General features: G+C 45.6%; 1 protein-coding gene across 3 annotated transcripts in view; it reads right to left on the bottom strand.

Annotated features, from left to right (window-relative positions):
• ASIC1 (acid sensing ion channel subunit 1) overlaps positions 1 to 22,627 on the bottom strand; it is a 601,299-nt gene that overhangs the window by 33,472 nt on the left and 545,200 nt on the right. For all 3 annotated transcript variants that reach the window (XM_069653671.1, XM_069653672.1, XM_069653673.1), the window contains 2 exons: positions 753 to 809; positions 489 to 642 (listed from right to left, as the gene is read on the bottom strand). In XM_069653671.1, coding sequence (XP_069509772.1) covers positions 489 to 642; positions 753 to 809 — 211 coding nt within the window. The remainder of the gene's footprint in view (positions 1 to 488; positions 643 to 752; positions 810 to 22,627) is intronic.

The following is a 22,627-nucleotide window of genomic DNA, read 5'->3' as shown; positions in this document are numbered from 1 at the left end:
CAGCAGCACCGAGGGCCACCATGTTCCACCCAGGACTGAAACAAAACCCGGACCAAGACTCATACTGTTGCTGTGATGTTCTATCCCACATGGGACCCCCACCTTCCATGGAAGAGCTGTTATCATGACTGCCTTGTACCCATGAACAGCCAGTCGCTAGCCCCCCCACACACACACGTGCACACACACACACATGCGCACACACGTACACCCCATCATCTTAAAGAAACCTCTCTGTTAAGTAATGTATTGGGTCACACGCTGTGTCTTTTATAGTTATGCGCGAGTAGCACTCACCTTGGGACTTAATGAAGTGATGTGGTGGACTTGCTTGAGTAACATCAAGCAGATGCCTGGAAGACCCCTGCAACACCCCCAGACAGCCCTCCCCCCCATCCTCTCTCTACTAAAAGACCCCATCCAATGCACAGTACACACAAGTAACAGCACCTCAGCAACAAACAACACATGCCGCTGGTCACACTTACGCGATATACTGCTCAGACTTGTTAAATTTCTTGGCTAGGTACTTGGCGGACGCTTTGCTAGGGATCTTCACCATGGACAGTTCCTTCCCGTAGCGCGTCATTTTACAGGGCGTCTCACACACGCAGTAGGTATTGTCCCGCTCCACCAGGAAGTCTGAGGAGAAAGGAAGCAGGGAAGCTTATTAGTTCTAAGAGAAGGACAGTGCCGACACACAGGGAATTAGGTAATGGAGAAAGGATGGATTGCCGAATGACCAGACTTACCTAGGGCAGAGTCGGCGCATTCCTTGTACTGCTCGGGTGTGCAGTAAGGCGAGTCTCCTGTAGGAGGGAGAAGAAACAATGCAAGTCAACAATGGTCAAATAGAAAGGGACGTTCAACTCTTTCCTTGGCTATGGCTCGAAGGCTCATGCCCGCCTTGATCTTAATCCAGGAGGTTCTGATTTGAGTTCCCGTATGTTCTTCTGTTTCATGGTTACACAGTATGCCCCCCTTACCATATTCTGGACTACAGCTTCCACGATCCTTCACCACTTGACCATATTGTTGGGCCTTCTGGTATTTAAATACCAGAACATCTGGAGCACCACATTATGACTAAGCAAGTTTAGTACCTCAGATGCAACCTCTTTCACTGGAGTGGAGCCTGTATCATGATTCACTGGATTGTTCCGCCCCGACTGAAACATGTTGAACTAAGTGTCTGGTCTTGGATATGTTATGCTTTTCTGTATTGTGCCGTTGTGTCCGCAGTGGTGTCCCGAGAAGACAGTGCTCTATCTTTCCACCATTAACCACACTATTGGACACCGGAGCATAAAATAACAATGACTGAATCTCCTGTGTCATGTCATTGTGAGCTGATGGCTTCCTACCAGCCACATTCAAGCTACAACCTATGCCGCAGGGTTTATGCAATGTCCTATCCCTGGGTCTTCTGCATATTCTGCCATGATGTCCCCCCCGCCCCGGCTCCCATTGATTAATGAAAGTGCAGGGTATGCAGAAACATTGGATTGCAATGCATTGTTGAGACAGCAAGAACCCACTCAACTTTAGCAGAAACAGCAAGATGAGTCAGTCACCAGCCAGTCAGCGAGTCGCCAGAGAGGTGGGAACATTATGGATGCCTTCAAAGAACTTGCTGCCAAGTGGCCGAAATATCAAGCGTGCCCGTGGAGCAGCACGTTTGACATTTCAAGCACTTACCAACAATGCTGTGGCCTGTAAAGCATTAGGCCCCGTGCATGGCTTTTTAGCTGTACAAGGAGTTGCCATCAGGGCCAGGAAGTTTCGGAGCTTCGGCAACGAGCCCATGGGAGCAGGAGACAAGGCCCTCTAGTGGAACTGAAGAGTTCACAGAGAAGGGGCGGAGAGCACATGTTACAGGGTCATTCAGGAAAGGAAACAGAAAGTGCTGGGGAAGAGCAAAGGGAAAGGGCCAACAAGGAAGGAAGGAGGCAGAAAGGGAGTGTGGTAGACACTCCTCAAAGGAGCACTAGCCCATGAGATAAACAGGGAGCTACAGGACTAGGAGCAAGTCTCCTTCATGCACGTGTCAAGAAGGGCCTATGTGTATCTCTATGTGGGCTTCCATCACTGTGCTGGCCGAAATGTTTCTGTGCATAAAGAGAGATGTCATTAGTGCATAAAGATATTTCTAACTGCTGTAGCGTACCATCATGACATCACACTGGTGCCATATGGGAGCCATATTCCATTTGTGTGACCTCACAGTAGGGCAATATGGCATTTTCTTTGCTTCCTCTGCGCTCCGGGGAGATGCGTAGAGGGAAGGCGAGTGATAACAGAGGGTGGAGGGGGAGGGGGACAAGACCCCACGTATTTGTCTTTGTGGCAAGTTGTCTGTGCGCCCCCGCCCCATGCCCTCCTGATCCAACCCTTGCAGTACTGGTTAATGTTGACAGCACAGAATTTGGTAAATCATGCTTAGGGCACCATACACAACATAACATTATACATGGACACCCATCAACAACAGGGTTCATTTCACCTCTGGTTCCGAGTGACACCATAGAGAACCTGAGATTCGCTCTCGGCGTTGATCAGATATCACTCTGGGACCATATGGTGGGATATATTCTTGTTGTTGACAATTACCCATGTGCCATTGTATTTACATTCTATACAAATCATCCTGGATAAGAAACCCCAACACATGAGAATGAAGATGATGAAAGCAGAGGTAGTGTGGATGAGAGAGACAACTGTTGCCTGAGGCTGTGGAGGAACATGTGTATCCTTCTTTGTGGTCTCGTCGGTGCATCCTACACTGGTCGCTAAAGACGGTCCCCGCCAGAGTCATCGCTTATCCCTCCTACTCTCCGCTCCAGAGTTCTGCCCTTGCTTTGGGGTTCATTCAGTGCCCTACATCAGAGGCCTTGATGTTCCGCCTCAGAGTTCTGTCACCGTCCCAGGGAAAGTAACTATGCAATGCTTGCATACTGCAGTCTGCACGGCCATGTTGGCAGGATCTAGATCCCATAACTTCACTTATGGGCACCATAACTGGACTGAACTGGGTGGAGTGTAGCCCACTCTAGCTTCATCACTGATAATTGCACAGACCCAACATAAAGGGGGGATCCACGGTGACAGAGTGAGGAGCACTATGTTTCCACTCATAAATAGCTATGACCACTCAGGCAGACACAGGATATGATCTCTGGCGCTTCCTCTTGCCCGCCTTGTTCCTACTTATTCACTTTGATTGAAGGCACTGTTCAAGGCATAGCACCGTACAATATTTTCTGAGTATATGATCAAGGCTCTTAGTGAAATGTTCTGGCTGATGCCCTTCGCACTTAGTTTGCTATTGCATGTATTCCTGCACGCTTCCAAGTAGCCAATGTCAGCTCAAAAGAGTAGGACAGATTCCTCCATGTGTGGAGCTGTCTAAAATGAATTGCTTACACCCAGAACCCCACACTGGCACTCATCACCCTTCATATGCACACATCATCCTCCGCAGTCACACATCACGCCATCGCCATATTTCAATTTGATCTTCATAGCCGCACATACCCCTCAACAGACCATTACATCTCACTACACCCAGTCACATCACTTAGTCCTGCCATATCGCTCAATGCCCCACCACATCATGCCATGGCCCACCATATCTTCAACATCCATTGAAGAGCTATCTTGGGTTGGTATCACCACTTCCTGTGGCTCTCTTGGATCGGTGACATCACTTCTTGCGGCTACTTTGGATCAACCCCATCTCCAGCTGAAAGCGACAAGAGGTTCCTCTGGGAACATTAATCAGGAAGAAATCACCTCATCCCAGCAATACCACAGACAATATCAGAGAGACCACCCACTGATGGACTAGGCGATCAGGTAACAAAAGCATGTGTCATCCCTTCTAAAGACCCCAGGGGCGTCCAGCCAGGGGCATCCCAGTAAAGGGTGCAAAAGTGAAGGGTGAAGACCAGCTGTTGATCATCTTCTTTGCCTCTTAACCTAAGAGCCTTTGCTTTTGTTTTGCTCCCTGCTGCTCCTTTGAGTACCCCAAGATTCCTAATTAGTGTATTGTCTCTTCACACTGTGCTACTCACCTATAATGTATTCTCTCCTGCTCCTCTTACTCACCTCTCCCTACGTTTTCTCCAATCATGCTACAACATCCTCCTTTCCTGTCCCTATTATAGAACTCAAAACTACTACTCCATCTCTCTTGCACCTCTTTCTAACAAACAAGGCTGATGAGCTAACCAGACCTCCTCTAACACCTATCAACCTCGCCTCTCTTCCTCTGAGACTCAACTTCTCCACTCTTCCATGCCTCATGAACTGAAAATTGCACTCTGCAATGCTCAGTCTGTATGCAACAAAACTTACTTTATCACTGGCTACTTTCACTCCAACTCTCTTCACCTAGACCTTCTTGCTATAACTGAAACCTGGATTTCTGCATCTGATACTGCCACTCTGGCAGCCCTCCATGACTGCAAACTACCCTTCATTCACTCTCCTCGATTGACTAGCAGGGGTGGAGGTGTTCGACACCTACTCTCTTCCCGTCTCAATGACTCACAAATCTCCAATGCCACGTCCTCTCCTACCTCTTTCGAATTCACCATCTCTACTATTTCTCTGCCTCACTCGCTTCACATCACCATTATCTTTTGCCCTCCTGGTCCCAGTGGCCCATTCTTTGATGATCTTGGGCAACTCCTTAATTCTCTTTCCACTGAACATCATCTTATTCTCTTAGGTGACTTTAACCTTCCCACTCCAACCACTTTTCAGAAATCTGAACTTCAGTCTTTTCTTAGTTGCAAAGCTCTCTACTCTATCCATAACCTACCCACACAGTTGGTAACTCTCTGGACCTCTTATTCACCTCCACCTCTCTCGAAGCCACTAACACTATTGTCACACCATCCCTATCTGATCACTCAATTGTTTCCACCATCTCCTTTCCACCTCTGACCTTTCCTCACCATTTGTGTCACCTATTACTAAAAGAAAATGTAAACCTTCTGCCATTCCCCCTTCTCTCTAACCTACAGTTCTCCCTCTCCTCATTCACACTTGGTGCCTTTTCCACCAACATTGCATTCGCCCGCTTCCAATCCCTACTATAATACTCATTCTCCTCTCACTTCCCACTGATTGCGTTCACCCCTAAGTCTCAGCATCCTCAACCATGGGTGACCCCATGCATATGCTCTCTCCACACAGACATGCATTGGCTGATGTGCAAATGGAGGCGTACCCATTTGCATGAGAACTTGTAACTCTACCTCTCTGCCTTGAACTCTCTGAAGGCCACTCTTGATAGAGCGAAAAGGGAATTCTACCTCACCCTCTTTGATTCTCACTCCAACCGTCCTCGCCGGCTACAGGGCACCCTAGACTCACTCCTCACTCCTCCTAAGGCCATGACTCCACTCTCACAGCTAATGGCCTAGCTGAATACTTTGCTGCAAGCTGCAAAGATTTCCAAACTTAGAGCCACTCTCCAGACCTTTCTCACACTCCTTCCTCCTCCCTTTTACACACTGCCTACTCTTCCATCATCGACTGCCTCTATCTCCTTCTTCAATCACACTAATGCTGACAAAGTCCTGTCTATACTGATGTAGGCTAACCCGTCTTGTGCCCGAACAGAACCTCTTGCTCCTCCGCTAATCAAGCCTATGGCCTCTTTAGTGGCTATCACCTTGCTGAACTCTTCAACCTGTCCTTCGACTGTGCTTGCGTTCCCTCTTTTTTCAAAATAGACCCAGTCATCTCTCTCCCAAAAAAGCAAAGGGCTGACCCGAACCTACCAGCTACCTTTCGCCTTGTGTCTCTCCATCTGCACTATTCTAAAAGGGTTCTGTTTAACCATCTTATCAATTTCTTAGACATCCACAACCTTCAAGACCCCCTACAAGCAGGTTTCCCCTCTTGTCAATGCACAGAAACTGTTATCATGAATATGTCCACCTTCATCACTTCTCCACTCCAACCTATCCTCTATCCTAATTCTGCTTGATCTGACTGCTTCCTTTGGGCCACTCAGGCCCTATCCTGTCTGCACCTCTGCTCGTCACAGTCTTTGTCATTCTGTTTGCTAGAGAATACTGGAGGGTATTGTCAGCAGGCTTTGTGTATTGTTGAAGGGGATTATCACAGTATGCCATTAAGGCATACTCTGATGCCTTGATGGCAGCCTCTCATGTGATCCTCCCTCGCACAGCCACCCCTAGGGTCAGGATCAGGTAGCGGCTGCTGTCCCCTGGCCAAATGAGGAGAGGCTTCTTCCGGCAAAGGAGTGATGGCAGCATCAGATTCATCACAGTTCCAATTGGGTTAGACCAGTGTAGGTCCCTGGGCTCTCCCTCTCGCTTCCTGTGGGGTTGGTCTAGGTTGAGTGGCAGTATGGTTGGTCATCGGATCCTTTAACCACAGCCCCCTCTAGTGATTGGTGGCCAGCCCATTTTGCAGAGGCACTTGAGGTTCTGCCTGGTCCTTGTCTCTGTCCCTTGGCTGTTTGTCCAGCAACTTGGAAGAAGCAAGTATGCTCACCTGGTGAAGGAGATTACATGTGGATTCACACTGTTTTGACCCTCCAGGCATTCAGCATGCTCCTGCTGCCTCCCCTCATCTATTGGGTTCATCCATTTTCTGGGACATTTACCACTGCTGTGTGCCATTTACTGCCAGAATCTTCTGCTTGGTTTGTGGGTCACTGCTATCTTCTGGCAGGGTCTGGGGACACTAACGCCCCACCACATCTATCTGCTCTTTGGGATGTCATAAAGGTACTCCTAGCCAATATCCACATGCTGGGGTCGTTTTGTGCTGGGCTGTCACCCTTTCCTGTCCACCAAGTTGCTGGGAGCCATCATCACAGGTTCCCTCATCTTCCCAGAGACACTTCTGGCTCGAAGGTCGTCATCATAGTTGGGATGTTTGTTCTTCTTTTCTGTTTTAGAGGTCGTTAGTGGCTCAGGGATCAAGTACGTGGGCATTACATCCTGTTAACCATATCTAGGAAAGGAGCCTGCACTTACCTGCATTATTTCCCCCTGCTGGAGTCATTTTAGCTGAAACTGTCACTGAAAGTAGTTATCTATGGGTCTTGGCATGAGTAATTATTGAAGATAGTCACCCTCATGTTTCCCTCCGGTCTGGGGTCCAGATTCTTAGGAGGTGAGTCTCAACCACATTTCCCATTGACTTACATTTGGAGTACCCCGGCTGTGCTTTCAATTGAGGCTTCTGGTTCTGCAACCGATCTCTGGATCTCTTGATTGGGGTATCCACTGGTCCTCCCTTGGGTGGTTTTCTGTGGAATCCGCACCTCTGGAGTAAAACAGAATTACCTCCATACCAGCAGGTGGCCTATTGACTTTGTCCCATTGAGTCCTTTGGAACTTGCTGCTGTCCTAGAACTCTTCTAAAATGCCGTTGGGAGTAATTACCTGCCCCTGGAAATGTTTCCTTGCACCCCCCCCCCCCAAGGGGTTTAGGGAGTTATAGTTCAAGATTTGAAATGTTAGGACTTATCTTACATTTTTAAGGGATTTGAAAGCTCTCCTCTTCTATCCAATTAAAGAGAATATCTCTATACACTGTAAATAGTTTGGGGGAACTGTGTAACTATTTTTCCTGCTAGTGAATTGCATTGGAAGGTGTTGCTAAAATGTACCTTATGGAAGCGCTTTCCACCCACTAGCAATGTTATTAATTAGTGTACATTTAGACTCTTTTTTATATTATAGCATAGAGGGTCAGAATGAATATGCAGTGTTGATGATGTCCTTGGGGATTATTAGACACTTTTTACTGCTGGTTAAAAAGTAAGATTCCCTTTTCTACCTACCCCTTGCCTATAGGGCCTATCATATATAATAAGGGAGGGTTGTGTCTGACACTGTGCTGAAATGTCCAGGCACCTAGGGGATTTTACCTGGTTTGTTAGGTTGAGTGGTTCCTTTGCCCCCAGCTCTGTTATGTTATGTTGGGGGCCTGTCCGAAATAGTGGGCCCACATAAAGGCATTGGGGTGGGGAGAGTCCTAAAAGACCTTTACTGTTTTTGTTCTATACTATGTATTCTTCGTTCTCAGTCCATAGGCCGTACTCCCTAAAGGCTGACACACGCATGGCTGGAAACATATGGTTGCCTTGTTTATGTAGGCCTGTAGATGGTGTGGCCTAGACAGGACCCGAGAAGAGTGGTGCTAGCAGCTGCCGGAGAGCTTCTAATAAGTCTAAAAACCCTGAAGGTCAATACCCCACATTCATTCTGACGCTCTAGGCCCTAGGGCATAGTATTAAAAATAATTCAAATGTGCACCTTCTAATTAGTGACCTTGCTAGCAGGTGGAAACCACCTCCATAAAATCAAGATACATTTTAGAACCATCTTCTAATGCGATTTTAGGTGGGCAGGAAAGAGGACGAGGAGGTACAGCGGGCAAGTGGTGTGGGGGTCCCCTGAAGCAGACCAGGAGCGTGCTGCAAAAACAAAAGGCCGAATTTGCAGGTGCAGCCCTTTCGGCCAAAAATCTGCAAGTTCGACCTTTTGCTTGCCTCCATAATGTGTTAAGTACTTACATAACCTGATAGACATCTGTACACGTAATATAATAAATGTTTACATTTTTCAGTATTTTCAGTGTATTTTCTAGAGATAAGTGTGCGGAATAATTGTACCTTTGTGTCAGCCTGGTACCCCTACCGAGGGTTAAGCCTTGTCCCTTTGCCCACATTACAATTAAGAGTCGTTTGGCTTCCCTTTCTTGCGAGGGTTATCCCCCCACCCCCATGAAGTTCAGTGGTTGTAGATTTCAATAGAGGGTTGTACAAAAACTGCGGTAACACTCTTAACATACATCTGTGCCTAGACACTGCAGACCCACCTGTACCTGAGCACCTTAGCAAATGAGCCATCTCTGCCTGGCATATTTATTTATTTATGAAGCATCTATTTCTGAACATCCTACCTGGCGTGTGAATGGCCTTAATGCTTACCTGGCATAATAACCATCTGTACCTAAAGAGCTACCTTTCTTATGACTCATCAATGCCTGAATGGTTGCCTAGAATATGAACGAACAATCTTTGCCTGAACATTTACCTGACATATGAACCACTTGTGTCTGAACATTTATTGGCATTTGGACCATGCGTGCCTTCACAACTCATCTGTATAATGAACCATCTTCACCTGACAACCTTATCTGATATATGAATCTGAGGTGCCTGCATGCTTCCTGGCATATGAGTCATCTGTGCCTGATCATGTGTCGCCTCAAAATAAAGGAAAAGAACTGTTGAATGCGCATTTAATGCGCATTCGACAGTTGAGAAAATGCTGAATCCGATTACATCGAAGAAGGGAAGCAGGGGTTGCAGGGGTGTCCGGCATTCCCCTTGTTCAGTATAATCGGAGCGAGGGCTGCAGGGGTGTCCACGGCAGTGACAACGTGGGAAACAGGAGGCTTGTACATAGATGTGCTATGTATGTGAGCACTGCGCAGCTCCATTATTGCATTCAGAATTTCGCTTATGCGAAATTATGGGCCGCGCAGTGATCACATACATCCCATGATCACACCATTTGGCACATGAACTATCTGTATCCAAATGCTTCCTGGCATATGAACAATTTGTGCCTGAGCACCTGGTCTGGCATAAAAACCTGTTGTGCAGGAAGGCCTTACCTATGATGTGAACTGTGCTTGAACACCCAAAGGAGTGGTACCGTGATTCATATATTTTTTTTAAATACATGGAAGTAATCCTCAGTGGCACATTGGGGAACAGTGACATTATATTTAAATATGAAACTATATCCCCAACAGGAAGAGCCCTCAAATTGACTCCTGTGGGGAGACATTTTAGAGTGAATCTTTGCCCCTCTGTAACAACTGCTACAAAGTAACAAGCATAGATTTATGTCTGGAAGACTCACCTTATTTAGCTAAATCCACATTGTGTCTAAATATAAACACAAGGCAACACTGTATCAATGCACCACCCAGAAGATAACACTCTGAAAAGACATTTCAACTGAGGTCTGCCTCTCTTTTTGGGTGGCACATGAAGTGTGTTGGGGTGGTCAGGAAAGGTTCCCACGATCAAGAGGGGTTCATGTTGTGCGCGTCATATTTGTGACTGACGGTGAGGCAAACAGGGCGAGATGTTGCTATTTCATATGTTTCCAGTGTAGTTAATTGTAAATGGGATATGTTACTTTAGTGTTTCTTTTTGGTTAAAGTTGATACATATTAGATTGCACACATGTAGAAAGAAAAAATGCTAAAACCACAAAATGAAATATAAATACGATTCAGACATAATGTGCTATGGAGTGTCCAGAAGCATTCAATGAGGAGTTTCATAATGAGCATAGGAGAAAGGGGGCCTGTCCTGAAGAACCCACTGTAAAGGAAAGATAGTATTTATTAAACATGAATGCACACTGAGAAGCATATAAAGGGGATTTATAAATCTGTATGTAGTGGCGTTTTATGAATTCATTCAAACTTTGCAGCCAGCAGTTTATGTGGTGACTTTCCGGTGGCTGGAAAATTCTACTTCTACAGGTTTGCGAGCTGAGGAAGTAACAATAATTGACCAAGTAGATGGCCAGCCATTGAACAGGACAGAATGGTAGTTCCGCAGGAGGCATATGTAATCTCTTTAAGTGCATTGAAGTTTGCAGATAGACCCGGCCATGTGTGTTGACCAGCAATAAACACGGGGTAAAGTAGCGCCTGAGGATAAAGCCATCGATACCTAGGAGTTTCAAATGTATTCCCAGATGTGCTGTGCATGTGGAAATGGCAGTCATTAAGCCGGTATGGATGAGAAAGCTATTGATAGTTCAAAGAGAACCTGTTTACTCAGCCTTCTTCATATCACTTAAAGTATCTATGCAAACCATGTGCAATTAGGTTTAAGATTAAAGGGCTCAGGCCAGTTGTTACTAGTAAGGAATTATGTTAGTGCACAAATGTTTAACTGATTGATGATGTCATGATTTACCATGGACGAATCCCAAGAAGGGTTGTGCTTTGAATACAATCTGAAGATGGTCGTTAAGATAACAAGTGGTCAACAAGAATGGAACAATTGGAGAAAGATGGGATTTCTTTGTAACAGGTTTGTCCAATCATGTGTAGGGGGGTGGATTGTAATACAATATATGGGAGTGTTTTAACTGTTGTAAAAATGTATATAATGTGTCAATTTATGTGGTTCCTAAAGATTTGGGTAAGTTTTGTTCAATAAAGTTATCTAGCTGCTCACTGGAAGATTGTACAATAAACTTGCTTTACATACGTAACATGCACTTGCTTTTTAGGTGGTGAGCCCCCTCTAGGTAAGGTGATTAGGGTCCCGTCCCCACAAAATTGGCAACCACAAAGGTACCCCAGGCTTTCCGAGACATTGGGGGTCTCCTGTCCACACAACTCCTTTGCACCACCTCACTACAGGGACCAGTCTTCTGTGCACAGCGAAAAAGAGCGGTTTGCGGGCGCCATATTGGTTAAAGACCATCTGTTCCCTGGAGGCGTGGTACCGTGGTCCAGCTGTGCTGGATGACTTGATGGAGCACCACATCGGAGCACTTTGGGTTCACGAGTACACTTTTGGGGGGTAAAGCAAGAAGAGAAACAGGGGTAAAAGAGTGTTGTTTCTTTGATTTAAGGGGTTTGGTAAGGGTAGAAGGGTAGAATGGGAGTGCATGTGTGGAGTTAGTTGAAGTTACAGGGATGGAAAGGATGAGCTCTTTGAAGGAGTGAGTGACCTGTTTTACATTGTAAGTCCCTTATATATATTTTTTAATAGTTTGTCATTTTAAAGGTGTGAGGTGGTATTGCAGCCAGCACGGCCATTGTGAGGTTTGTCCTGATACCCTTCAGTGTGCTTGTCTGGTTAGCGGGAGCCCTCACCTAAAGGTGAGGTGGCATTTTATGGGACATCCACCCATAGATATCTTCCTGAAGTATACCCTTGGCATCTTTAATACTGTATTGACTGTGTGGGCGGAACCCTCACCTCGCTTTTCTTGGTTAGTTGAAGTAGTGAAGGGGAAACCTCCTGTAGTCAGGAAAAGATGGTTTTGTAGTAGAGAAGACTGTACTAGTGATGAAGAGAGCGGGAGCAGCAGTGTTGTAGTGAAAAACATTGCACTACTTTAAGGCTCGATTGAAGGAGATATCTTGGAAATATGCTTTTTTATAAGAGGCTGTCTTTTGTGTAAGAGTGAGAAGTAGAATTAAAGCAAGTAGCTGAGTGGAGTGATTGCAGTGAAAGCAAGTATTGTGAGTGATTGTGGGTAAAGACTAAGAAACAGCAAAGGGAAAAGAAGGGGGTTCTTTGGGGAAATATTTTGTGCCGCAGGTTTGGTTTAGGTGTTATTTTTTGTGATATTGTTTGGGTAAATTGGGTTCTAGTATGGAGATGCCGCTGAATCATTTGTGTCAAGTACTTCCTGGCTAAAAGACTAACATTCTAAAATATCATCAGGAATGACTGCGGGAAACTAAGGGGAAAATGCTCAATTCTTGCCCTATCGAGGAGACCTATGATAAGGGGATATTGGACAACCTGCATAATTTTCTAACTACGAGGCACAGGAGTTCAAAATTAGAAAAGTGGTTCAACATCTTTCAGCTCTGGAGGATGTATGAAAAAGGCAGGAAGGCCCATAGTGTTAAAGTCTCAAAGGGGGGGGCCGAAAAAGGATGGTGTGGGAATTCCTTCTGCACCGCCCCCATATGGTTGCCATTCTTTATTGCCCACAGAGGGGTACACAGACCCTGAGTTTGAAGCTCCATTTTCCCCAGCAGCCAATCCAGTGGTTGTGAGATGGACACATGTGATGCCTCCATCAGCTGCAATGCCTATGATGTGGGATAGTGAGGAAGGTGGAAGGGTAACGCCTTCAATGGGTAGGGCTACAGAAAGACTGAGAATGGAGAGCAGAAAGATAATAACTCCCCCGACTGCAAGGTTACCAGCTAGATTAAGGGTGGAAGAATGGGAGAGAGTGATGCTGGCAACTAGAAGAGTGTATGAAGGATAGAGAATGAGGGAGAAGGAGGAAGTTAGGCCTTTTCCTGCTAGGCTAGAGGATTGGCTGCAAAGGGTGGTAGTTACACAGGAGTGGGAAAAAATGAAAGAAGCACTGAGGGTAGCACAGGAAGAGGTACTGTTGTTACGGTGGCAAAGAAATGAAGATTAGGAAGTAGTGAATAGACAGGAAAAAAGATGTAGAGGAAGGAAGGTGGAGGCATGGACATGTTCTTGTCATGTTGGATAAATCAGTGATCAAGGAGGTCCATGTGGACATGGTGTTAGACATTCACCTACATTCATGGCAGCGTGGAAACTCCCACCGGTCACTTCTCTATGGAAGCATTGGCATTCCCATAGTTTCCGTCCCATCCCAAGATGGCGACTGTCTCGGAATGTTCATCACGTTCCAGTGATGTCATGTGTCCAAAATGGCTACCGCCAGCAGGACAGAGACGGATGAACGCTGCAGTCGCATAAAAGAAGGTATTGGGTGCGTCAAACCTTTTTCCTTAAGTTGCTTGTGCTCCTGTCTACCTTCTTCCCCCTCTATTCTCCGTCCTGCATGGTTTCTAATCTTTCCTCCTTTGCAGTGCTCTCCTTGACCTTGGCTGTGTGCTTTTCTCTCTGGATAGCTTATCCCTCATGACATCTCTGATCTATGTCTACCATTTGCTATATAACTATTGCATTATTCAGTGGGTATTCCGTTGAGACTTGCTCATAATTCAGAGCCCTGCAATACTACAGACCATAACAGTTACTTGCCTATGTTTTTGTTACCATCTCTCAGACTGGCAGAGGAGGATTTTCTCCCAGATCAGGTTTCCTCCTTAAATTGGGGTTGCACTTCCAAGGAGGTTGCTTCTACTTTATGTTTTCATTCAGGGAGACGTGGTGGCTTCTCAGGAAGACAGTCCTAATCTCTTCATGACCTCAGCGAAGCATGCCTCAGAGGTAAGGCCTGTAGCTGGTACATGAAGGATAGAAATGTTGGCATGGGTACATGGTTTGCGCTGGGAGGACGAGAGCTGGCACCCTATGGCAGTGCTGAGTATATTTCCGTGCCTCTACAGGTGTTATAGACAGGATTAGCAGGAGCAGGAAATGAAGAGGAATGGGAATCGGATGTTGAGCAGGGAGAGCAAGGTGTAGCTGCCCTGCCTCCTGCTCCAGTAGCAGCGACAGAGAGTACACCATGGGGTCTTAGGATGCAGCAGGGTACTCGCATGGCCGTAGAAAGTAGCAGGGGAGAGATGGGGATGCACCAGTGAAAGTGGGTGTAGCTCAGTCTCTGTTGCTTCAGAAGGGCCCGGGAAAGTCATATTATGTCCTGTGGTTACACATGGAGCAGAAGAACTTGATGAAGATACTGCCTCCAGTCACTGCAGGGGTAGAGAAGTTGATTTATGCATTAGAAAAACATACTGCCCATGTCATGTTGGCCATAGGGGACATGAAGAGCTCATTCACGGCCCTAATGGGGGAGTGGTCAGATGAGCGTTGGAGGAGATCGGGGTATCCAGAGTTAAGTTGGATACAAATGCTCACGATGGAGCAGCTTTTAATAATTGCAGGGTGCAGGTATAGGGGACCTTGCGGACCATGTATCCCAATATGCATGATATACATTTTATTCTGGCCAAAGCAATGAAATCAGATGATGATCTTGCCACACACATCCAGTTAATTCAGGAGATGTGGAGGGGAGAGATGCAAGAAGCGTAGGACAAGAATGTGATGATTTGTTACCACATTCTAAAGAAAGTACGTCCCAAGAAAGTTAAACACGATCTAGATAAAGTGGTAGGGATGGAGGTCAAGAGTTGGTCAGAAATTCAAGCACATATTGTGCATTTTTATATAAGAAAGCCAGAAAAGGAAAAGGAGAGTGTAGAACAGGCACAAAAGGCAGAGGTCAAGCTTGTTCAGAAAGAATTAGGGAAGATTTGTTTGGAAGGAGCAGTACTTACCAACTCTATGGAGGGACAGCAGGGGCAATTGGGACAACAGGGACAGGGTGAATTGGGTATGACACAGGGTTGGATAGGCAGGTATGTCCCTGGTCCAAGGCAAATGATAGGGTTTCTGAGGGGTAGGCGAGAATTTCCGCGAGGAAGTGGGTCATTTGGCAGGTTCAGAGGAATGAGGGCCTGGTTTAATGGGCCAATGGGAAACAACTATGAAGGGTGCCATGGCATTCAGTGTTGGTCGTGTGGGAGGTCGGGACACGTGTCATGAGATTGTTCAGACAGGTCACAGTATTTTAATGTGGGAGCTCAGCAGATGCAACCCCCGACACTGCCATATGTCCCAGGATAGGTGCAATTGCAGCAGGCACAGGTCGAACAGAACCCAGTGACTGGGGCTACACAGACCTATGGCATCCCACCGACCATGCTAATACAAGCATAGGTACAGACATGGGAGATAAATCATTTACCCCAAGGAAAGATTACTCACCTCTACTGCAGCAGGTGTTTTTGGAGGGAGTCCATTTTCACTCCCTGGTGGTAACATGTACCAGGAATAGGACAGCCCACGGGGGTCTCTGATGTATCCATTCCTGTCCATTACCACCGATCCAGAAGAGGAAACCCGGATAGTTGTGCAGTTAGGTGACCGATTGTTCTCATTCATGGTTGACACATGGGCTACAAAATCTTGCATTATGGAAGGTCAGTTCTCCTTGTCAGGCAAAACAATGGACACAGGGATTCTCTGGTGCTATCCTGTCAGTTTCTTATACTGGAGATCAACGTATTAAGGTAGGTACTCAAAATGTATCTGCTCCTTTCTTGTATTGTACAGACACCCCAGCAAATCATTTGGGAAGAGACCTCCTGAGCAAGTTGTGGATGTCAATTACTTTCACAGAGGAAGGCATAGCATGCTCGACTCCAAGTTTGTATCCAATAAGACAAGCAGCACATTTGAATTCATACTGTAGTGACAGCGTGATTAGGGGGATGCCTGTACATGCAGTGTTGTTTCTTTATGGGCTAATGGTTTTGCTGAGTAGGGTTCCGAGATCAAAAATCAGACATGACGAGTATCAATTGAGTTCTTGTTTTGGCTTGTTGTGCTGCAGAAAGTAATACCATGCACCATAGATATGATTCTGTTAGAGGCAGAAGGGATCAAGAAAATCACAGTGGTTCTCTCAGGCACAGATGAGGAAGGCAGAGAGTGGCACACAGTTCTGTGCATCGATCCGACCTTATCGCTAAGGGACATGTCTGACAAGCAATTGTTGGAAGACACCAAAGATACAAGAGAGATGGTTTTTGAAATTGGGGTGCCTTGCCCGATAGCGATAGAGGAGAGGGAAGAACCACAGACCATGCTCATCGTTAAAAATACATTGGCATATTGGAAGGAGGATTTGGAAAAGGTGCTGGATTGTTTATGGACCAGCAATCCTCATGATGTGGGGCTGCTAAAGAGTGTTGGAGGAATGCAAATAAAATTGAAACCTGGTGCGCTATTACCATGGGTTAAGCAGTACCACATGTCTCTAGAGGCAGACAAAGGGATTCAGTAGACCATTATGGCTTTGTTGAAGCAAGGCATAATGCAACCTTCTGTGTCCCTATGTAACACAGCCATTTACCCTGTGAAGAAAGCAAAGGGGTCCAGTTGGAGGATGGTCCAGGGTTTGCACCGCCTAAATCATATTGTTGAGGTGGAATTTCCGCTGGTACCAAATCCTGCCACCATTCTCTGTAATATCCCTATTGGTTTCGACCCACTTCATGGTGCTTGATTTATAAAATGCATTGTTCTTGAACCCCTTAAACCCTGATTCTCAGTACCTCAAAGCGTTTATGTTTTCTGGTCAGAGATTTGAGCACAAGAGGTTGCCCCAGGGGTATGGCAAATCTATGAGTGTTATTAACAGGGTAGTTCAAATGGATCTGGGGAATTTACATTTGTCAAGTACCGTAATTCAGTACTTGGACAATTTATTAGTTTGTAGCACTTCAGAGGAACAGGCTTGCGGAGAAGGGGTACAAAGGGGACAAAGACAATTTGCAGTACTGCCAGATAGAAAGAGTATATTTGGGGCAAATAATATCACCCGCAGGGAGGAAGGTAATGCCACAGTGAGCCACTGCAGTTCAGAATACACCTCAGCCTGTCACAGTGAAACAAATGCAGCAGTTTATGGGACTTTGTAACTATTGTAGATCATGGATCTTTGACTACTCTAGATACGTGAGGCCCTTACTGCAGGTGCTTAAGGAAGGGCAAAAGGTGAAAGGTCCCATAGAGTGGTCTGAAGAAATGGTGACTTGCTTTTGGGAACTCAAAGCTGCGATCAGCAATGCCCCGGTATAGGTGACCACGAGTTGCAGGAAACCATTTTATTTGTTTTCTAATTCGAACGGGCAGGTAATGACAGTCGTCCTGACCCAGCAAACATTGCTAGGCCACAAACATTTAGTGTACAATAGCAGACTCCTAGACCTAGTGATGCAGCGACAGTTCCCTTGTGAGCAGGCTGTAGCGGCAGCACTTTTGCAATTGAAATGTCTTCAACCATTACCATGGATTGCCCGGTGACATTGTACGTGGAGCATGCGGTCATTGCAATCTTGGAAAAGTCAATCTAAAGAGTCAGGATACAAGGTTCTTTTATCAAACTCATCAATAGATCCCGTGCAGTGTCACCTAGTCAATCCTGTGACATGTGTAGCTGAGCCAGTAAAACCTGAGGATATTGTTCATGATTGTGCAACTTTTGAGGGGGAAGAAGATGAGAGAATGGGTGTTAAAGAGGATGCCTTGGAGGGAGGTGAGGCACTTTTTGTTTAATAGTCCTCAAAAATTGATCAGGAAACTGGTGAGAGGCATACGGTTGCAGTCGTTGTGGGCCTTGTGAATGGGGAATACCAGGTCAGACTGAGAGAAGGTTGCCCTCACATTACCCCACGCAAGCAGCGGAACTAGTGCCACTTAAAGAAGTGCTAGAAATTAGTAAGCGGAAGGTAGTCACTATTTATTCTGACTCTGCCATATGTCACCTCCACTGTGCATTCCACGTCATCAAGGTGGCAGCGAAGAGGGTTTAGGAGATCTGACAGCACCACTGTCCAGAATGATGCAATGCTATTCAGACTAACTGAAGCATTAACTTTGTCCTCAGAGGTAGATTTAGTTAAACGTGCTGCGCATACTAACCATACCAATTCAATAGCCCTCGTGAATGAAGCCACAGACAAGGCGGTGGAGAAAGCAGTGTACTTACCTTTTCCAGATTCCCCGTAAATGGAAGCCATGTCCCAACAAGCACAGTTACCAGCCCCATAGACTGCAGTCCTGGTACTTCAAATCATAGAGATGCAAGGTAAATCTCCTACAGAAGTACAGGAGCTATGGAAATGGAGAGGATGTGTCCTCTCCCCCACTGATTTGCTGTGGAGACAGGAGTTGATGGAGAAAGTAGAAATGCCTGTACATCTGCTTCTTCTGGCCCTAGAGCAACTACATTACCCATTGCACACTTCTCTGTGACAAATTGCAGAAGAGCACCAGGAGTAATGGTGCATAGCAAACCTTCAGGAACAGGTAAGAAGTTACATAAGAAATTGTGTAGTTTGCAAAGAATTCAATTCCGGGAACACCATGAGCTCAGTAAGGGGAGTCTTGCCTAGGCCCTCTCGGCCCTCCAGGTAGCTCCATGTGGATTTCGAGGATATGATCACGAGGTGCAACAATTATCAGTACCTCATCATGGTTGTCCATTCTGCCAGTAGCTTGGAGTTGGTCCCTGAGTAGATACTGATGCTATGTCCGCAGCAAGGTTCATGGTGAGGGAGGTATTTCCACAGTGGGGAATTTGCGAGGTCTTAAAATTCAACAATGGAACCCACTTTTTTAATGCTGTGTTTTCAGAAATTACTTCACTTTTGGGAATTAAGCACAGGTTTTACTCGGTATACCACCTGCAGGCCAACGGAATTGTAGAGAGACTAAATGGGGTCCTTAAGGCTGGGTTGGCAAAGATATGCCATGAGTTGGGAAAGTCATGGTACTATTGTCTATCCTTAGCAGTGCTTTATTTGAGAAATTAACCAGGAAATGAACACCATTTGAGCCCCCACAAGATCGTGACTGGGCGTAGGCTACATACACCTCTCTTACCTGCACGTACTGCATCATATGCACACAGGACTGCAGAGTTCTTAGGAGAGGAGTTTAGGGGGTACATTAGGGCTTTAACCAAAAGTGTCATGATTATACCTTCATAGGTTGTGTCTTCTCACCAACAGACTATACGAGAAAGCAGCAAGGAAACCAATGATCAGCGCAAGGAACAGTTACTCCTGGGAGACCGGATATAAGTTTGTACCTTCGTGCTCTGCAGGAATGAGCTGTGTTTCCATGGGTTGCACCATGTTATTTACCCGACTCTGATCGTTGTGAAGGTGGAGGGCAACAAGAGTTGGATCCATGTCAGTGATACCTGAAGGGTTACCGCCACCCCTCCACTCCCACAGGAGCAGCCTTAAAGTTAAGTGTGCCCTCAGGATCCACCCTTCACTCTAGTGGAAAAGGGGGTGCAAACAAGAATCTGGGATTTGAATTTCTTTGTTTAGAAAAAGAGAAAATATTCCATTTTCAGGATGTATGTTAGATTCAGTGTTTATGTGTTTCTTGTGGTTCACTTGTCATCATGTTCAAAGATGGCAACACATGTCAGTGTAAAAGGTTTGAACTTATCTAGTTTTATAGAAATTGAGAATGTGTTATCAAGAGTAAGAAGAAGTATTGAAGTTATTTTTTTGGATGATGGGGATAATGAAAACGATCCCACAATAGATGCACTTGGATACGCAGTAGATAATGTATGCTACAGCCATATGAGGACGCTTGTGTGAGTGATATCAGTAGGATATTGCTACATTTGCTCTCTCTTCCCCCATGCTTTCGGTGTTCCTAGGGTGTTTATCCCAAATGAAGTAGGGATAGCAGATGCACTATGTCTAGTGCGCCTAGGACTGTGCAGGGTCCAACGGTAGTTTAAAGGGCACTCAGTTACAGTATCCGTTTTGCCTAATGATGAAGAATGTTCAATTGCAGATCATAAAGAGGAGCAGACACATATTTGGATTACACAAAGAGCACAACTGAGTTTGGAAGGGGCTATTTTGTACCAGAAATTGATGGGAGCAAGGGTTGAATATTTGTAGAGCTGGAGGAATGAGGGGATTCTCAGAAGAAGGTGCGGCACAATTAAACCAAGAATGTGAGAATGCGTGGCGAGATTATCTGCAGCATCTGACGTGGCTCAAGGAGACTGAAAAACCTGTTAAGATACAGACACTTACCTATTTTTCTCTGTGTTTTAAGGGCAATGGCACAGTGCCTGTTGGCACAAATGGGAACTGCAGCCTCATACTTCGCATCGCTGATCTGGCTGGAGGTACAGCTGCCTTTTTGGACGTGTTCTAGACATGTGGATCTTTTGCCTATAGGCAGCTGACTTCAACCTGGTGAGGTGTGTGCAGTCTCCCTACACTCCATGTGCCAATCCACATAATCCCTGAGGAACACCTTGTACTGGCCCGCCCAATGCCCAAAGCTACATTTGTGCCCCCTTTGTCCCCTCTGCCCCTTGCATCCCCTTTACCATGACATATGGACAAATCAATGACTTTATTTGAAGGCGGGAGGCAGAAACTATATCAATGGACCAAGCAGTCTAATTACCTTTCATCGGCATCATCAAAATCCTTAACAGACATTCCTGAACAATACCAACAGTTCCGTCACACCGAGACCTTATTCTCTTCCCTTCTGGTACCTAGCAACCAAACCGCTGTAAATGCCAAGTGGCTCCAAGTGACCAGATATGAACTTTTACTATTTATCAATTCATCAGAGTCAGTATTCAGTGCCATTAAAGAAGAGCTGCAGACCCTGAGGCTCATGAATTTGCAAAACCGTTACATCTTCAATAGCCTCTATACCTCCTGACAGCAATGTTGTAAATGTGTGCCTCCCAATGACTTGCTTTCTCCTGGGTGGCGTCTTGGATGAGCTACGCTTTGAAGATCCTTCTACCTATTTTTGTCTTATTGTTTTTTGCTCTTGTCAAATGCTCTTACGATGTTGTTCTGCCCAGGTACCAAAAGCAGCTGCTATGATGACTGACCCTGTCGAAAGCTAGAATCACTACCATTTCATCTTGCATGGGTACTCAGACTGAAGCTGGTTTGTGACATTCACCAAGTTGTGATGATTGTTTGGAGCAATGGGTTGATTGCAGAAATGGTGGGTGGATGAGCTCGGTTTGATCAGCAGAGGTGCATGCCAATATTGGGACTAGTATGAAAGATGACTGTAGATTTGTTCCACAAGAAGATGATTATCATTTGTTAGCTGTTAAAGTATTAACTAAAGGGGTGAAATGTTGTGGTTGTCAGGAAAGGTTCCCACGATCAAGACGGGTTCATGTTCAACATGCCATATTTGGGACTGGGGGTGCATCGAACGGGTGCGCTGTTGCTATTTCAAATGTATCCACTGCAGTTAATTGTTAATGGGATATGTTACTCTAGTGTTACTTTTTGGTTAAAGTTGATGCATATTAGATTGGACGCGCACATAGAAAGATAAAATGCTAACACCACACAATGAAATATAAATATAATTCAGACATAATGTGCTTTAGAGTGCCCAGAAGCAGGCAATGAGGAGTATCATAATGCACATGTCAGAAAGGGGGCCTTTCTGAAGAACCCACTGTAAAGGAAATGTAGTATTTATTAAATATGAATGCACACTCAGAAACATATAAAGGGGATTTATAAATCTGTGTGTAGTGGGTTTTTATGAATTCATTCAGACTTTGCAGCCAGCAGTTTGTGCAGTGAATTTCAGGTGGGTGGGAAAATCTAGTTCTACAGATGTGCATGCTGGGGAAGGAACAATGATTAACCAAGTAGATTGCCAGCTGTTGAACAGGATGCAATGGTAGTTCCGCAGGAGGCAGATGTCATCTTGTCAAGTGCATTAAAGGTTGCAGAGGGACCTGGTGATGTGTGTTGACCAGCAATGAACATGGGGTGAAGTAGCACCGAAGGCTAAAGTCATCGATACCTAGGAGTTTCAACCGCATTCCCAGATGTGCCATGCATGTGGAAATTGTAGTCATTTAGATTAGAATGTTTCAATGGAGCCAGTAAGCGGGGCGGATGGGATAACTATTGCTAGTTCAAAGAGAACCTGTTTATTCAGCCTTCTTCATATTGCTTGAAGCATCTATGCAAACCATGTGCAATTAGGTTTGAGGTTAAAGGGCTCAGGCCAGTTGTTACTAGTAATGAATTATCAAAAAATGTGTCATGGGCGCCCCTCTATGAGAATGAAAATGGCAAAGATTGCCTGTTCTATGGGATGTTAACCACTCTAGAGTTCGCAGCTACATTTTAGCTCACTGTACCTTTTATAGATGGGAAATACCCATTTGCATATCAGTCTTTGTCCCGCCCACATGGGAAGTCAAGCAGCGAAATGCTATGGCAATTCCCTTCTGAACAAGAGTACCAACAGCAACCCCATGACACGTGTTTCAGC

This window comes from Ambystoma mexicanum, chromosome 3q, assembly GCF_040938575.1.
Source record: "Ambystoma mexicanum isolate Mex_15411 chromosome 3q, UKY_AmexF1_1, whole genome shotgun sequence".
Taxonomy (NCBI): Eukaryota; Metazoa; Chordata; class Amphibia; order Caudata; family Ambystomatidae; genus Ambystoma; species Ambystoma mexicanum.
The sequence above is the reverse complement of the archived record's forward strand: the minus strand, read 5'-3'. Positions and strand labels throughout refer to the sequence as shown.